Genomic DNA, 17,706 nt, shown 5'->3' on the forward strand with positions numbered 1-17,706 from the left:
GGCAGAGGTCACTCCAGGGAGACTGGAAAAAGAAGAGGTAAGAACAGGCTTCTGCTTCCTGTTTGCCTGCTGTGGATGCTAGCATGACTCAGTACCAAAGCCGCATCAATCTCTGGCTTCTACCTGCCCCGCCCCACACCCCGCCCCCTGTCCTGTGCTCCGGAACTGCCCCCCACCCCCCTCGCGTGCAGGGCTCCGAACTACCTGCAGATTCAACCCCTGTTCTTTTGAGATCACCTTCCAAGCTTCTAGGGCAGCAGTTCCACTTGAGCTGAGTTTCCTTCCCTGACACTCAACTCCCTAAGGCCCTTTCTCTGAGCTGGAGTTATCAGAATCAGGTGGGAAGCACCCCCACCCAGAGGTGGATGGAGCCACTCCTAAGACTCCTGCCTCTTCTCTTTGCTTCCTAGCCCTCCAGGAGGGAGTTCCCACAGATGCTTTCTCTGCTCTTCTTACTTTTCTAGTTCTGTGAATCCTGTTTTCCCAGATCCTATGTTAAATTTTCTCTGTGAAGTAAACAAGTTTGCAGTTATGCTGATTGACTGATTGCACAATCACCAAGTGTGCATATTGCCAGATCCGGTGGATATCAGCTCTTACACCTCATTCGACAGCCTCCTATGTCTTGTTTTATATTTCTGACTGTTCTCCTATGGCCTCATGACTCTGTTCTTTCTCAGTTTTCCTTCTTATTCTCGAGCTATCACAGCTCAGTCTCCCTAGGGCTGACCTCTTTATTCAGCCACCCCTTAAACCCAGGCTTTCCCCACACTGCCTCCCTGGCCTTTCTCATCTTTTACTCCATCTTCCCAGGTCCCTCAATTGCTTACTGAGAATTCTAGCTCTTAACCGTTCAGACTGGTCTTTGGGACTCACACTCTGGTGACAATGGCAAGAAGAATATTCTTTCTGAATGTTCCTTAGGCTTTTCACCCTCAATAATTCCCAAATAAATCCTATCATCTTCCTAATTCACTGTTTCCCTCCTGTGCTTACCATCTGCCTCATTGCCCAAGACAAAACAATGAGATCCTTTGGACATCTTTCTCTGACCCACCAGGCTCTAGTTCCTGTCCCTGCCACACCATAGTTCCTATGAGAATTATCATTTATAAAAAGTCTTGACATGTACCAAAGGCAGTGCTGAGTGAGGGCTTTATGTAATCAACTCTTCTAACCCTCACAGCAATACCCAAGAAGAGGATCCCACCTTCTCTTTTATGAAGAAACCAACAAACAGAATGTTACATAGCCTGCCTAGTTACATACACAATGAGTCATAGAGCTGGGATTTGGATCTAGGATGGCAGGTCACAACCTTTTGTCTGATATGTTCTCAAATATCCTGGTTGTTCCCTGATTGCCTTAATCCACTTGAGGATTCTTACTAGGCATTTCTGTTCTTAGGCTCCTCAGCCTTGTGCCTCACATAGTCAACATGGAAGTGTTTGTTACCATCCCCACTTTACCTGCCATCCATCTCATCTAGTCCATCAGCTTGAGTTCACTTCCTAAAGTCTGAATCTGCTATATCATTCCCACTTAGTCGTTACTGACTGGACCCTTTAGAGTTGGCCTCTGAGGACCATTCTACCTTTGCCTCTCAGGGTTTCCTTCTCTGAATACCTTTGCACCTTCATGCATTACAGGAAATCATGCACAAGTCCTGAAAGCCCATCTGATGCAATGCTCCAGTCTTGCTTCTTCCGATCTGAGGTCGCTTCTCTGGGATAGCGTCCATTCTACTGCTTGTCTTTTCCTTCTTTCTTGTCTCATCTTGGCTACCACCTTCTCTTCCTACTCCATTGAGTTCTTATCAGACCTTTCCCCTTTTCCTTTTTGGGGACAGAAGCCCTCCTCTTTGCCCATATACAGTTTGAACATCACAAACATTTTCTAACATGTCTCCCTCCGTGAGCAGTGGATATCTCAAGGGTAGTGGAGATTCTTTTTCTTCATGGTTTTTATTTTCAGCATCAAGCACAGGGACTGGGACACAGTAAATACTTTGGCTCTTAGTACTCTTTGTCTGTTGGAGTGCAGTGGTCTGAGCCCGATGTAGGGTATTCAGTCAGGCACATATGTAACATCCGAAGGGTACTTTCTAAAGACAACCACACAGAGAATTACTTGTTTCAGACTAGGACAAAAACAACTGCAGCAAAACCTTTGGAAAACATTGTAACCTAAAATGTGGCTTCAAGGACCCTACCAAATAGCAGAGGAAAGAAAGAGAAGCCAATCTTTCACTCAAGGCTGGGCACTAATCAGCTCCCTCTGTTTTTGTCTTCTAAGATAAAAGAATCACATGGATGCTGTGTAATTGTTTGCCGTCATTATGTGTGCTCGTTTCTTACTTGCTTATGCACAGAATTTACAAGTTGCCTTCTGCTTCCCTTCCATTTCAGATAGTTGATTTGAAATTGTAGCAAAGGTACACATTAATTAGCAGCTTTCTATACAGCAAATATTAACTTAGAAAGCACTGTGAGGCACAAGCAGCAGCATATACCTATGATAGAATAAGAGTCTGCAAGTCTTTTGAAGGACAGAGATGTGGACCGGGAGATTGGGATCCATCCTAAGGCTTTCTGTAAGCACATTTGTTAGTGGCTTGTAACCGTTGCCCCTCAATGGCTGCTGGAGATGGGCAGAGAATAGGATGCCCAGCGTGGGTTATACAGAAGAGGAAGGGGAGTTCAAATTAAAGAAGGGATGTGGTTGTGAGCCACAGAATGATTAAGGAGTGCTTGTGCTAAGCCGGCTGCCCTGTCTTCTCTTGTAGGACGAGCACAAATGCTGTGGCATTTTTCATTATCACACCTTGTGGTTAATGATGAGGAGAGAGACATCCTGGAAGCCTGGCACATCTATTGGGACTGCCATACCCCTACCCAGAGCCCCGGGAGGCCTGAATGATAGGAAGGAGGGAGAGATGAGAGAATTCCAGCTCCTTCCACATACCTGCTGGGAGATGTGAAGCAATTCACCTACCCATTCTGGGCCTCTGCTTATTCATCTCTGTAATGTGGATAATAATTCCTACTTCCCAGCAGGGCTCTGGGATAAAGGATTGGAGGCACAAAAGCAAAGCTTCTGGAAGAAGCACAGACAAAGGAAGCTATTATTGTACTTTTCTTGGCCCAAAAGGAGCGAGCTGCAATGCCCCACATTTCTTAGTGGAAAGTTCTGTGTCCAGCTTCCGAGAAGTTCTTCAGCCCAGGAAGTTCCCCGTAGAAGATCCCTGATAGCATTCCAGGGGATACCTAGGTGATCATTTAATATTTCATAACACCTCCAACATTGATGTTTGGTTATAGCTCATGTTGGTTCCCAGACTTATTCCTGGCTGCTAGTCTTTACCCAGGGATGTTCTCTGTGCTGGAGAGAGGCGATGTGGAATGCTGGTCTCTGTCCTTGCTTTGCGTATGCAACTGAGATTTGGTCCAGGTCACCCAGCTAGAAAGTAACAAAGTCAGAAGTACAGTACAACAGTTGGCAACTGCCATCTGAGAGGTCTACACTCCTTCAGGAAATGTTTGCAAAGCTATTTGAAGTTTCATTCTCAAGAAATTTTTAAGCAAGGATTCTATGATGACTTCCATAAAAAAAATGTCATTTATTTCAGTGTGTTCATGGAATAGGTGGCTTAGACAATGAGTATTGATTGATTTTTCAGTACTGGAGGTTGGGACATCCAAGACCAAGACCAGTGTCTGCTGAGGGTCCTCTTGCTTTCTGGTGACAAAAGGTTGGAGGGAAAGAGAGGCCATCATTCCTGTGTCTTTTGTGAGAGCACCAATCCAACTTGGGGTGCGTTGACACCTTCATGCTCTGATTACCTCACAAAGGTCCCTCCTCTCAATCTTGTCACAATTGGAATGAGCTTTGATGTAGGAATTTGGAGGGCACCAAATTTTCATTACATAGCAAAATTCTTCTTCAAAAGCTGAGCAGCACTTTTTACAGAAGAAACCTATCTAGTTATGTAATTATAGTTCTCCAATCAAACAAAAAAAAAATCCCCCCTTGCAATTACTGTTGTTTCTGGGAAGCTAAAAGTGCTAATGCACATGGCAGAATTTTAGAGCTATTAAGAATTAAAGTACAAAGAAAACAAGTTGGGAAATAAGGTGCAACTCAAAGATATCTCTATATTTAACTTCATATGAATAAGAGTATTAAACCTGACTGTTTCTTGAGGCCATTAAGTCTTTTTCTATTATCCCGGGGATGTTATTGTTCAGATCACTCCTAAGATTTATTCAAAAACGGGGAGAAAATGTGGCAAATCAGACAGTCTTTATTCCAGACATGGGTTTCCCACAACCCCCTTTCAAGGATCCATTGGCTTCCAGAACTATAGAGCCAATGTGGCCTTTCTGCTAAACAGGACACACACAAGTGTATTAAGTCTCAGACTATGAAGAAGTAGGAGGGATGCAAGTTCCCAATGAAGCTAAGAGTCAAAGGATTGCACATATAGAAACAACTGTAGCTTTCGTGATGGAAATTAATATCCCATTTTCTACATATGGATCAAAGAAGCCTTGGAGAAGGGGGGGAAAAGCTTGTTCCAAAGTTCATGACAGTCATGAACCCAGACCTAGGGAAACTTCTCTGGAACCCACAGCTCCTGAATGCTAGCTGCCTCATTGCTTACTGGCCCTTGGGTAACTAGAATTCCAGAAAAGGAAGACAATATATCTCACTGCAATTGATTCTGTCCAGATCACTTGCTTTGATAGCCAGACCCAGAGATCTGCACTGAGGAACTATCACCTTCACCTGACAAAGAAAGGCGCAAACAGACTGGATTGCTCATCAGTGGTAAATGAGGATTTGGCAGCCTCTTGCTGTAAGCCAACCCTTTCAAGGGCAAGAAAATCTGAACACCCTAAAACTATATGGGTCACCATACCCCAAGATGCTCTTCTAGAGAAAACTATGCCTGCCATTTTCCACAGAAATGGTAAAAATAGCTAGCAGGTTTAAACGTTGGCTTAAATGCTAGGTGCCAAAGAAAGGAAATTCAGGCAGATTCCAGACAGAGCTGCTGGGGTCACTCTGTTCCCAGTGATCCTCGCCATAGCATTCTGTGTGGGCAAGTCAGTCTGAAGACTCTGAAGACTTGGGGATTTAGGACGCTACAGAATAAAAATGTAGAAACACTAAAAATTCTTCTGTAAAATATATGTACAAATTTGCTTTAACTCTGCCCCTTTCCCTTTTTGTAGAACTAGTAACATCCCTAGGAGACTTATTGGAGGACTTTTTCTCCAGAGCCCAGTAATGTTTATGAATATAAATGTCTATTCAGGATGCTCTGTTGGTGGATTTCTTTCTTGTGGCTAACTATTATAAGATGATTAGTTCCTACAAATTGCCATTTTTGACAGAAAGTTTACACATTTCCTCCCACTACCCTCCATCCATTATCTAAGTCTAGAACAGAAACTTCAATGTATTCTGATGTAAATAGAAAGGTCAGTCATGTCTATTGTCGAAAGAAGAGTGGAGCTTGTCAGAGAAACAGATGTGTCCCTTTCCTGATGCTCTGAGTCATCTCACCAGGGTCAGTTACTTCCTAACTTCTGGAAAGACAGAGGGCCAGGCAATAATGTCCTTGCTGTTTTCTGAGGAAAGGGGATAAAGCATCCAGGGATGACTCCTGGATGCTGAGAGAATGGCTAGTTGGGAACTGAGATGAAGCCCTGTCCCCACATAAGTCTGGACAGTGTGGTTTGGATGTCCACAGGTGGAGTGCTCTGGGTTCTCTGGATCACATCCTTGCCATCTGTAACTTCTATCACCCTTAGGTGATGTCAGCTTTGTAGGGGAGCAATCCTAATAAGCAGAAAGTATAAGTTTGTTTGTTTGTTTTACTCTGCCCCCACTCCAATCTGTTTGTTACACCTCATTCAGAATGCATTTGCATTTATCTCTGAGGCCCACTAAAATTATAGAATACAGTTGTGCTATTTAGTGCTATCCTAGTAAGGTATAATATGAGCATAATCCCTGGTAAAGAACCATGTATGTATAGAAAGTTTGACTTGCTTCTGAAATAATATTTTTCAGAAACAAATGAAGTAATGTCCAAGGAAACAAAATGAAGAAGCAGAGGAGGAGTGTTGCTCAGGGGATGGGAGGACAGAGAAGGTGGAGTAAATCCCAAGGAAAAGGCTTTGGCAGGCAGGCAAAAGTAGAGGTGTTCTGGGAGTCTGATGAAATAGGGCAAAACCTAGGGCAGATAATTGGAATTCTCGGTATGCAAGATTCAAACGGTCTCATCCTCTGGGAAGGTAAAACATCCAAATGTCTGTATGTTGTTCCAAAAGCAAACAAGTAAGAGCTTATAAAATCTATTGCTAGGGGCTGAGCTGTATCTTCCCTACACCCATATATTGAAACACTAACCCCCAGGATCTTAGAATGGACTGAATTTTGAGAAATGGCCTTTAAAGAGGTAATTCAGTAAAATTAGGCCAGAGAGAAATGTTTGTGCCATATTTTTAGGTGGAAAGAGGAAAATTATAGAATACAGTTGTGCTATTTAGTTATTTGGGATGGTGGACTTTTGGATGAACTTTCTGTCCTGCATTCATTCAATGACTATGGAGTATTCACGTAGGTTATGGAGGGACCACTGCATTCATTCAACAAGCTATGAACTATATGCTGAATTCATTCAACAGGCCAGAGAGTGTCCATTGCCTTCATTCAACAGGCTGGAGAGTGTCCACTGCATTCATTCAGCAGGCCAGAGAGTGTGCTCTGCATTTATTCAATAGGCTGAAGAGTGTCCACTGCATTCATTCAACAGGCTGGAGAGTGCCCACTGAATTCATTCAACATGTTAGGGAGTGTCCAGTGCATTCATGCAACAGGCTAGGAGTATCCACCATTCATTCAATAGGCAAGGGAGTATCCACCGAATTCATTCAACAGGCTAGGGAGTGTCCACTGTATTTTGAGCAGGAAAAGACAACTTATGCAGAAAACCCATGTCCTGCCACACAGTATACAGCTGTTACAGTGACTATTGAAATGTGAGCTTTATAAATGAGGGGCATCCACGATTTTAGCAGAACATAAAAATACAGGTTCTAAACTTAATCTGAGAAATAGTCCCACAACCAACCTCTTGTTAATTAAATGATTAATGTACATTGCCAAATAAAAATTACACACACACACACACACACACACACGATATACAACATATTTTGGTATGTGTATACATCATGGAACAGCTAAGTGGAATTTACTTACCTGCATGCCACCTTACACACCATTTCCTATGGTAAGAACATTAAAAAATCTACTTTTTTGGATTTAGTTTTTTAGAACATAAGTTTTACTTTAAAGTCAAGATCACAATTAAAAACACAGTATTAGTTCAATTACAAAAATATCTGATTGCATTACAAACAGTTGGGTACAGATAACAGAATGGTAAATGTGATTAGCTTCAGACTCTGGCATGCTGAGGGATTTTGTACAGTGTTGTTGTTGACAGAGTCTTACTGTCAACAGCTCAGGCTAGCCTCCAGCTGTGATTCTCTTGCTTGCTGAAGGTGATGGGACCACAGATTTATGTCACCACACCCAGGTTGTATTGTTCATTGTGTTTTTCAGATGCCTCCAAATTCTGTAGAAAGAGGATGTATGACTTTGATACCAGAAGAGACTATTAAAAGTCACATGTTGTTACCAGGGACATGGGAAGATATTTATGCTCTTGAGAGCCTTTCCCCTCATTTTATAGAGGGAAAGGGTGGCTAATAATGTATCTAAAGTGCAGCGGCCACAATGATTAAGCCACTTGTCCATCCTAGGCATTTGTGAAGTCTGTGAGTAAAGATGGCAGGTTACTTTCAACAATTTTTTTAGTTAGCAAACTTGGAGAGTGTATTCATTTGCCTGAATTTTGCCAATAGAAGTGCACAAAGATGCAAAGAGATGCAGGAGTTATTTGCTTTTTTGCTCTCTCTCTCTCTCTCTCTCTCTCTCTCTCTCTCTCTCTGGTCTCTCTCTCTCTCTCTCTCTCTCTCTCTCTCTCTCTCTCTCTCTGTGTGTGTGTGTGTGTGTGTGTGTGTGTGTGTGTGCGCGCGCGCGCGCCTGTGGGTGGTACTAGGGCTTGAACCCAGGGTGAGTGTTCTATCACTGAGATACACACCCAACTCATTGCTTCTCTTTTATGTAACTAATCTGTGCTCCATATTATTTAATTCTACCCTATGTTAAGTTGCTATTGAAGAAATATTTTGAACAGGAATTAATTACTATTTGGTACCCATGGTTTTTGAACAGCATTTCTAGGGTCTAAAAGCATTTGCATCAATCCATCCATGACTCCTTTCAATAATGAGGTGATATCTCTTGGTTTGAGTTTTGTGAGCCTAGATGCTTAATGCCTTGTGTAGACTGTATCTTACATTGTTACTTCTGCAATCACACATCTGTATCATAATTTTCAGAATCCTCCTTACTCTCTATATTTTATAAAAAGATAAAAGTCAATGTTTTATTAAGTCATTAATGCATTTAGAACCTCACATCATAATCACAAGATCCAGCTAACATGAAAATAGCAGTGTGCATACACAGAAATTTAAAGCCAGCAGGCATTGCATGGGGAATTTCTACATTCTCATATATTGGGAATAAAAGGAAAACCCAAGAAAAGGCACCTCAAGGACTGATACGTGTGTTGCCTCACTTAAATTCCACTCATCTCAGCTCACTCATGCACCTCTACTGGGATAGGAAGCAAAAGGATATTGTAATATTATATAAATAGTAAGACTGGTAGTCAAAAGAACTGGGTTCTCATTCTGACTATCACCAGCTGGGTGACTTCAGATAAATCACTTAATCTCTGGTTTTCATTTAAACCAAGCAATCACTTCTAGTGTGAGCACTCTGTGATTTAATGAGATCTAACTTTGGGTAAATTATGATGCTCCACATTTATATTCCAGTTAAGCCCCCTGGCAAGAACTCAAGAGCAATAATGGAGCTAGAGCAAACAGCATTCCCAGATGGCCCAATGGGAAGGCATCTTAGAGGGAAGGATGTTAGCCAGAGCCCCATGCTTGCTTCTTCTTCCCTAAGGAACATCCCTGACCTCCCTTGACAAGTTCACAGGCATTTCCCTTTCCTGCTTCCTCTTCAGGATTGACTGACCTGCTTTCCCTCTCCAGAGTGGCTGAAATTTGTGAATGAGCAGGGAGGGAGTTGTGAATGAAAGTTAAAACAAAACAAAAAACCTACCCCAAACAAACAAGCATTGAGATGAATTCTAACATCTAAAAAGCCCCCAGTAACACTAGTTCTGGAAGCCTCCCTATCAGTGCAAACACAGCTTTTCTCCAAAGTGCTATTTAATCATGATTTATTAACAACTCGCATTTTCCCAGTCGGCAGGATTCTTTCTCTGTTCTCTTCTCTCAGAAGAAAATCCCACAGTATATTACAGCTCTGAACAGACTTCTCTGAAAACCTTCAGCGTTTCTCTGCCTTTTACTTGCTTCTAGAGCTATTGTAGATTAGTACAGACCCCAGACAGGGGTTGAAATCTTCGGCATTATCTGTCCCATTAGTTACAGAGAAAATGGCAGAGATAACGAGAAACAAGGAACAGGAAATTTTGGATAAACAACAGTGGTGGTTATGAAGCAGCTGAACTGAAGCAATCACAGACGCAAGAGTTTGCAAGAGCATTGTGAATTGCAGGATTAAAGGTAACTGCTTCCCACGTAGATAAAATATCCACTTAACTCAAAAATTGAGAGTGGATTTGTAGATACATCATTCCATTCGATAATAGTGTCAGACAGCAATTATTGATGACACTCTTGGTGCACATTTAAATTTGGAGAAAGAAAACAGAAAAAAAAAAACCCAAAGAACTTGGGTGCCTTGCTTGACATACTATCATGATTTCATAGTATGTGGAGGTGAAACAAAACATCTTTTTACAGATTTAGTAACTGATTTTTTTTCCCGGGCTCCCAACACACGAGTTAGAATGGGTGCCTCCTTCCTCGGTTTTTAATGTAGACTCAGAATAGACTGTTTAATACACACAGCTCTCTATGGTCTTCTTAGGGGAAAAGTCCCGATTAACTTTAGATTCTGAGAGGAGACCCACAGGAGGCCTGAGATTGAGTTGAACCTGAGGTCTTTGTTTCAATCTGTGTTTCTGGCCTTCATAAATTAGAATAGCTCCTTTCTCGCTAAGAAAAACACTGGGCTGGGTCTCAAAAAGCAACTTATTGGCCTTTCTTCAGATCTGCAATTCCTTTATCTGCTCTTGGGAGGACTAAGTGGTTAAAAGCTAAAACCCGGCTGTCTTTGCACTACCCTCCCCTAGTTCTTCATTCTCCTCCAGGCAGAAAGATGGTGGGGCCATAGTAAAGATGTATTTCAGACACTGAGATGTTTCTTGAGAGGACAGCCTGATATAAAAGTTAGGTGGGGGTGGTGAAGCATCAGGGGCTATCGAAGTCTACCCTCTTAATGGTGGCTATTTTCTTGGTAGCACTGCATTGATGGACCTCTCTCCCCACTTCTTCTCTCCTCTCCCAGTCTCTGTCTCATTTCTGGTCCTTATCTGGCCTATCATAGTAAGAGGTCAGTATGTTTTCCACACTGGGATAATTTCATTCAAGAATTTTTGTCAATGGACAAGTCATAAGAAGCCCTTCCATTTTAGGGCTTGTTGACGTCACCAAGGAGGCGATAAATATCTGTTGATATAATTGGATGTGAGATTCAGTGTTGAAATAGCAGAACTCTGTCCCTCGCTCCTTGGCAGGGCCCTATGATTTATGCAGGAGCAGAGGCAGCACGCAATCGAGCTGTCAAGAGAGCGTCAGCTTATTAGGCAAATGCTGCGTGCTTTCTGAAGAGGGTCGACGTTATAAAATCTCACTCCAGGCTCTGGTGTGGAGAAACTCAGAGCCCAGGTACGTTGAGAGACTGAAGAGAAGGGAAGAGGCAAAGAAAGGGAGAAGAGAAAGGAGAAGAAGAAGAGATACTGCAAGAGGCATCCCGGGAGAGGTCCCTCTGCAGAGGCAGCAGCGTGGGCTCACCTGTCAAGGAAGGAGAAGGTAGGCAGCACCTAGACGGGCGGGCGGGCGCCACCAACTTTATGCTGCCTGAGCTACTGTTGTGTGCCCGGGAGCCAGTTGTTGCTGGAGTGCCTGTGCCTGTGCGTGTATTTGTGTGTGTCGCCAACTGTGCCTTAAAATTCCACAGGCAGTGGTAATGTGGCAAAAAGCAAAGTTAGACGGCTGCTCATCCTTATCCACCCAATCTGCCACTTACTGCTCACAGCCTGTGTAAAGAATGGCTCCCCCATCCTGTCACAAGTCCATCCCGGACCTCCAAGCAAAGGGAGCCAGGGCAGAGATGGAGACAGGGACGATGTAGTTCTCAATTTGGAAGAAAAGGCTGTCCGAAAGGGGGCGATCAGGGCGGGCGATAGCTTAAACCTGTAGCACTTCTTCAGGCTCAGGGAAGCCCATTTTGGGAATACGTTTGTGAGATCCTTAGGAAGAGGGACCAGGCTCTGTCCCTTCTGGGTCTCCAAAGACCGGTTACCTGCTGGGCTAGCAGTGAGCCTTGCAGGCACCTGGCTTCAGCACCGCAGACAGCGCCACCGATGCCTAGAGCCCAGCTTGTCTGTGAGTGTCAGATAGGAAGCCTGGGTGCACCTCCCAGTTGAGCTAAACTCTAACCAGTCTTCCCTCTCTTCCCCACCTTCTTTCTTCCACTCTCCCCCACCTCCGTGCTGCAGCGAGCGCCCCTAACATGCGGCTGCGGCTACTGGTGTCCGCGGGCGTCCTGCTGGTGGCTTTGTCGCCCAGCCCTCCATGCAGGGCCCTGCTGAGCAGGGGACCCGTCCCCGGCGCCCCGCGGCCCCCGCAGCCCCTGAATTTCCTGCAGCCAGAACAGCCCCAGCAGCCTCAGCCGGTTCTGATCCGCATGGGAGAAGAATACTTCCTCCGCCTGGGGAATCTCAACAGGAGCCCCGCTGCTCGGCTGTCGCCCGACTCCTCGCCCCTCTCCGCGGTTCGCGGCAGCCGCCCCTCGTACGACCCGGCAGCCGCTAACTTTTTCCGCGTGTTGCTGCAGCAGCTGCAGATGCCTCAGCGCTCGCTCGACAGCCGCGCAGGCCCGGCGGAGCGCGGCGCCGAGGACACCCTCGGTGACCACCAGGGGGCGCTGGAGAGGGAGAGGCGGTCCGAGGAGCCGCCCATCTCTCTGGATCTTACCTTCCACCTTCTGCGCGAAGTCTTGGAGATGGCCAGGGCAGAGCAGTTAGCACAGCAAGCTCACAGCAACAGGAAACTGATGGAGATTATTGGGAAATGAAATGGTGCGTTTGGCCAAAACGATTCTGCATTTAGCACAACAGTAAAAATAAAAAGTTTAAAACAGTATTCTGTACCATATCGCAGCTCTGATATCATTTGTTTATTTTTATATAGCTTGAAGCATAGACTATGTACAGGGAGACAGCCTATACACCCCTTAGCATGCACAAAGTGTATTTCTGTGCAGTAGCAAAACACTGTTATTTGAATTGCCCGTGCTTAGTTTCCATGTGCAAATACGTGTCTTTATAGCAGTATTTTAAGGAAAATGTGGACCCAAGGAGGAAAGCTTTTTGAGAAGCATATGGAAGTTACCGGTTGGTTTTTTTGTGGGGAGGGGGGTCACAGCAGAAGAGAATTCATTCTTGAGGGGTGGCCAGGAAAAAAATGTGTAAGCTCTTCGAATCAACTTTTTCTTGCAAATGTTTCAATAATAAAACATCTTTCCAATCCTTGGTCAACTTGGTTGTGTAAGAGAACGTTGAATATTTATATTTTTTAATAAAATCTGCAAAGGTTATTGTGATTTTATTCGTCCTCTTCAGTGTGTATACAGAAATGGCCCTAGCACAAAAAATAAAAAAATAAAAACACAACAAGCAAACCTCCCACAAAACCTCCTATGTTTTATTTTCTCCTAAAAACACCAATGTTTGTCAAGTAGCTCCCACAGACCGTGTGACTGTCCTGTCCTTTTCTCTATACCCCGGGTTTCTCTTCTGAGATCGAGTTAAACAATTTTAGAGGTTCCTCTAGCCTCTAAAACTTGGTAATTTTGCAACTGGAAGATCAGTCACAGTAGAAATTAACATGCAAACATAATTAGTTAGTGGGTGAAGATGGGGGGCAGTCATGCTCCATGGCAAATGTGTGGCAGTCAGAGGAGGATTGGCAGGAGTCAGTTTTCTCCTACCATGTGAGTCCTAGGGATGGAACTCAGGTCTCCAGGCCCAGAGGCAAATGCCTTTGCCCACTGAACTACCTTACCAGCCTTAGTGAGGAGAAGCTTAATAACACAAACATTTCAAGTAACTAAATGTATTTGCTAAAAAGGGCACTTGGGTTTTTTTTTCAAAAAGAACATTTTGGTTTTAATAACCACACAAATGCCCTTCATATTTGTCCCTATTGCAATCCTAATTACTGTGACTTGTAGGACTATGCTATTTGCTTCTAAAATTAAACAGCACATCTAATTAGCTTGACAATATATTTGCCTTTAGTAGTTTACTTACCGCTTTGAAAATTTCACTCCCATGATTAATATTTTAAAATTAATTTATATATATTAAGATGGTACTTCTCCGGAGGCCCCTGAAATAGGCTTGATGGTTGGCTTAATAATGATATGAGTAATTGAATAAATGATTAGGAGGCTAAGGTTTTTAAAAACAACATTTATTTAAGAGTTCACTTAAAGTTACACTTATGTGAAGAAGGCATCACAGTGATAGATGATAGATAGATAGATAGATGATAGATAGATAGATAGATAGATAGATAGATAGGGGGTTGGATATATATCTAAATACATGCAGTTGTTCCACAGTTTATCAAATTTCTGCTATGGTGGCCACATAAGAAAGCAGACAGTTCCTCCCAGAAAGTCTTCAATTAAAATGCCCAATATATGAATATAAGTTTATGAGATATGTGATTAGGATTAGAAAATGTCAAAAGACATGGCCTAGACCATTGGCCTTCTGGACTACAGAAGTGTGACCAAATTCAAAGAATATTTCCAGCTGCACATCCAGTGACATCTGTAGAAAGGAGGAACCTCCCTAGAGCCCTTCTTAGTCCTGGTCAATGACCTATCTGGTGCCTGTATTTTGATAAATTGGTCAGTTCTGTACTGACACTGAATGTCACCAACCACCTGCAATGCTAAGGAGAAAAGCAAAAAAACAAAACAAAACAAAACAAAACCTACCTGTGCTAAAAAACAAGAAGCTGGTGCCCACAGACGAATGTAGTGTAGTGTCCACTTTGTTAACACTTGTCACTTATAGTTGCCATACACACACATACCATACCTACACAGCCTTCAGAATGTTTCCCACATAATAAAAGATTTGCATGAGATCATGTTTCTTTATGCCAGTGTTTTCTGCAATTTTCCAAGCATATTAATTTTCTCAACAAGTTAGATAAATCATCTGGAATTAAAGGTTTATTTTTTCTTTCAGAAATCCTGTCCAGAGGTCTATTCATATGCATTATGGAAGTTCCCCACTGCCTGGTGTGCATCTCACCCAGGCCACCAGGGGGCAGAAGCCAGAATAAATATCATTCATTCAGGGAATTCAACCAGGAGAAGGAGAAGACATGTCGAGATGGCTCAGAATCAGCCCCACCCCCACTCCCCGAGGCTGATGCCTGTCCCTGGGGAGAAGGGGCCTCAAATCCAATCTGCAAAAGAAAAAAATGTGGATGAGAGAAAGGAAAGAATAGACCTTTGGGGAGTTGGTCCAGTCACCGTTCTATTGAGGAGAGAGGATGACAATAATAATTATATGAAGCATAATTATTATTAGGGACAGAAAGCAAGCTCAGGTTATCTTAGCTACAGTCAAGAGCCATGAAAGTGGTTCACACTCATGATTCAAAAGGAATAGCAATAACACATGCAGTGGAAGGAAACTCTTGATGGGAGGGACCAGGCTGCCTACTTGTTTTCCCAAGTCCACTTTGTGCATGATTTACTGATGTGACAATCTCATTCATACAAACAGGTATCTAGGTTTACAACAATCTGCAGAACTGATTAATATCCTTCTGAATTTGTAACTCACAGCTCAGTGGTTGAGGGCTTTCTCAGCATATGTAAGGCCTGAATTCCATCTCTAATGTTATAAAAGACAGAGAGGGCAGGGCAGGGAAGATAGAGAAGAGAGGGAGGAGAGAGGGGACACCCCTAATTTAAATGATGTTGCTACGTCATGATACTGCAGGATGTATTCATGTTCATAGACTCTCTCTGCTGCTGAAGTCAGAAGTTTCTACCAAATTACACTCATGTGCCACCTAATAGGGTATGCTTCCTAAAAATGCACCGTGAGGTGACTTCACTGCTGTGTGAACACCAATGTGTGTGTGCACACATACCAAGATGGCAACAATTCCAGGAAGCCACACTGTCTAATACATGGGAATATCACTGAAAAAATATTATTATGCATATCTTTTTAAGTTTATATATGCCTTCAGCTCTGCACACACCCCACCCCAGCCCAGTTTTGCAAAGGTGAAGGACTGATCTTGAGCAAATCCTGAAGGGAATTTCTCTAGGCATTAAAATCTGATAACATTTATACAATGTCCAATCTAATACCAAAACTTTTGAAAAGATAATTTTGATAAATATCTGACTGATATGGGTTGTAAATTTGAATTAACTGACCAGCTCAGTGTTATAAATAAACTTCATGTTGTTTTGAATTTGTAAAGTAAACTTAATGGAACAACAGACATGCATATACAAAGACTTGCAATTCAATTGTGTTCACTCTGACTGTAAAGGTGCCATGGTGAACCTGTTTCTTCCCAGGGAAAATGGTCAAATATGTTCCCATTCTTCACTGATAAACTGTGTGGTGCCAAAGGCTTTGAAGCAATGAGGTAGCACACATATTCAGTGCAGAGTTGGGGTGCGGCTGTGATGCCAGATAAAGCAGAACTTTGGTAAGTGTAAGATTATTGATGCTATTCATAGAAGTGTTTAGAGGAAAATGAATGCTTGGCAAGCACCTTCCTGGATTATATCTCCATAAATATAGGTTTGGGGTGACATTCAAAAACCAACATAGTCATAGTGCGTTGTTTGGTTTTAGGATTCCTTTTCCTGCTTCCTGGAAGAAAGTTAATAAGAGCTGTGAGGTCATAGTTGATTAAAAGTAAAGCAACTGCTTTCTGAAAAAAAATTAAAAAAGCTGCAATGTCAAGTGAAACAGGTTTTCTTGGTAATGGGTTAGATATCCCCTGATACTGAGGTGGAGCCAGGTGGGGAGGCACATGGTGAAGGCAGGAGCATCAGGAGTTCAAGGACATCTTCAGCTACATAGTAAGTTATGGCTAGCCTGGGCTACTTAAGATTCTGATCTCAAAAAAGACAAAGAAATCGAGGTGGAATAGATGTTATCTTCAGAGTCCCACAGCTGATTACACCAAACCTTTGCTTGCCCAGCAGAGTCATCTACACCTAATGGTAACCCAAAGCAGATCAGCCAAGTGTTGGAGGACAAGACATTGTTTCTTCTGAATATTTTGGATGAGAAGATAGGGCATTCTGCCTGGACACTATCTTTTCTTTGAAGGCAGAGCCTACTCCAGAGAGAGCATTTCTGCGACAGCTGGCAAGAACTAACAGGTGTCACTAATAGGGCTAGCTATTTCCTGCAGACGGTTACCATGTTCAGGCAAGGGTGGTGGCTGACAGGCTGTTTGGGGTTGCTTTTGGAATTTGCTGGCTTATAAAAGCTTTTCTAGAGCAAGTATTAAAATCTACTCGCTGTTTAGATATTTAGCTGCTGATGCTGATAGTTGTCAAAACCAGATTAAACCATTTGAGGTTGCTGCTCCTATACCCACCACGGTTCCAGGCATTTTTCCCCCCTCCAAACAATGTAGACTGATATTCTCTTTCAGAGAAGAAAGTGACAGACACAGGGTCAAGAGCAGAGGTTATCTGGAGCATCTCCAATGCTCATGCTATCTCTCTGGGCTGGGGACTTTACTGAGCATCTCAGTAGGAAAGACAGTGGCCACTTGGCTGAGGTTTGAATCTCAGATGCCATGGTTAGCTTCAGCTGTTAACTGGACACCCACCGGAAGAGGGAAGCTCAATTAAGGAACTGGGTACATCTGATTGGCTTGTGAGCAAATCTGTGGGACATTTTCTTATTGTTCATTGCTGTATGAGGACCTGGCCCACTGTGGGTGGTGCTATTCCTTGGTAGATGGATCTGGATTTTGTCTCAGTTAGGATTTCTATTGCTGTGAAGAGACACCATGACCAAGGCAACTCTTATAATGGAAAAGGCAACTCTTACAAAGGAAAACATTTAATGTTTAAAGGGTGGCTCATTTGCCGTTTCAGTCCATTATCATCATGGCAGGGAACATGGCATCGAGCATGGCAGCATACAGGCAGACGTGGTGCCGGAGTTGAGAGTCCTACATCTTACAGGAAGTCGACTAAGATACTGGGCAGTATCCTAAGCATAGAAACCTCAAAGCCTGCCCCTACCATGACACACTTCCTCCAAACAAGGCCATACCCACTCCAACAAAGACACACCTCCTAGTAGTACTACTC

At 43.2% G+C, this 17,706-nt stretch overlaps 2 protein-coding genes across 2 annotated transcripts in view; one reads left to right on the top strand and one right to left on the bottom strand.

The window, feature by feature from the left end:
• Positions 1-11,823: 11,823 nt before the first annotated feature.
• Positions 11,824-12,387, top strand: LOC113833763 (corticoliberin). The gene has a single exon (XM_027398703.2). The coding sequence runs from the start codon at positions 11,824-11,826 to the stop codon at positions 12,385-12,387; it is 564 nt and encodes a 187-aa protein (XP_027254504.1).
• Positions 12,388-14,678: 2,291 nt separating this feature from the next.
• Positions 14,679-17,706, bottom strand: part of Trim55 (tripartite motif containing 55) — a 42,721-nt gene continuing 39,693 nt past the window's right edge. The window contains exon 10 of the mRNA XM_027398878.2: positions 14,679-14,801. Coding sequence (XP_027254679.1) covers positions 14,679-14,801 — 123 coding nt within the window. The remainder of the gene's footprint in view (positions 14,802-17,706) is intronic.

Source organism: Cricetulus griseus, chromosome 2 (assembly GCF_003668045.3).
Source record: "Cricetulus griseus strain 17A/GY chromosome 2, alternate assembly CriGri-PICRH-1.0, whole genome shotgun sequence".
Classification (NCBI taxonomy): domain Eukaryota; kingdom Metazoa; phylum Chordata; class Mammalia; order Rodentia; family Cricetidae; genus Cricetulus; species Cricetulus griseus.

What these genes read in the sequence shown, in the direction of transcription:
- LOC113833763 (XM_027398703.2), top strand. Translation starts at nt 11,824, where the DNA reads ATGCGGCTGCGGCTACTGGTGTCCGCGGGCGTCCTGCTGGTGGCTTTG.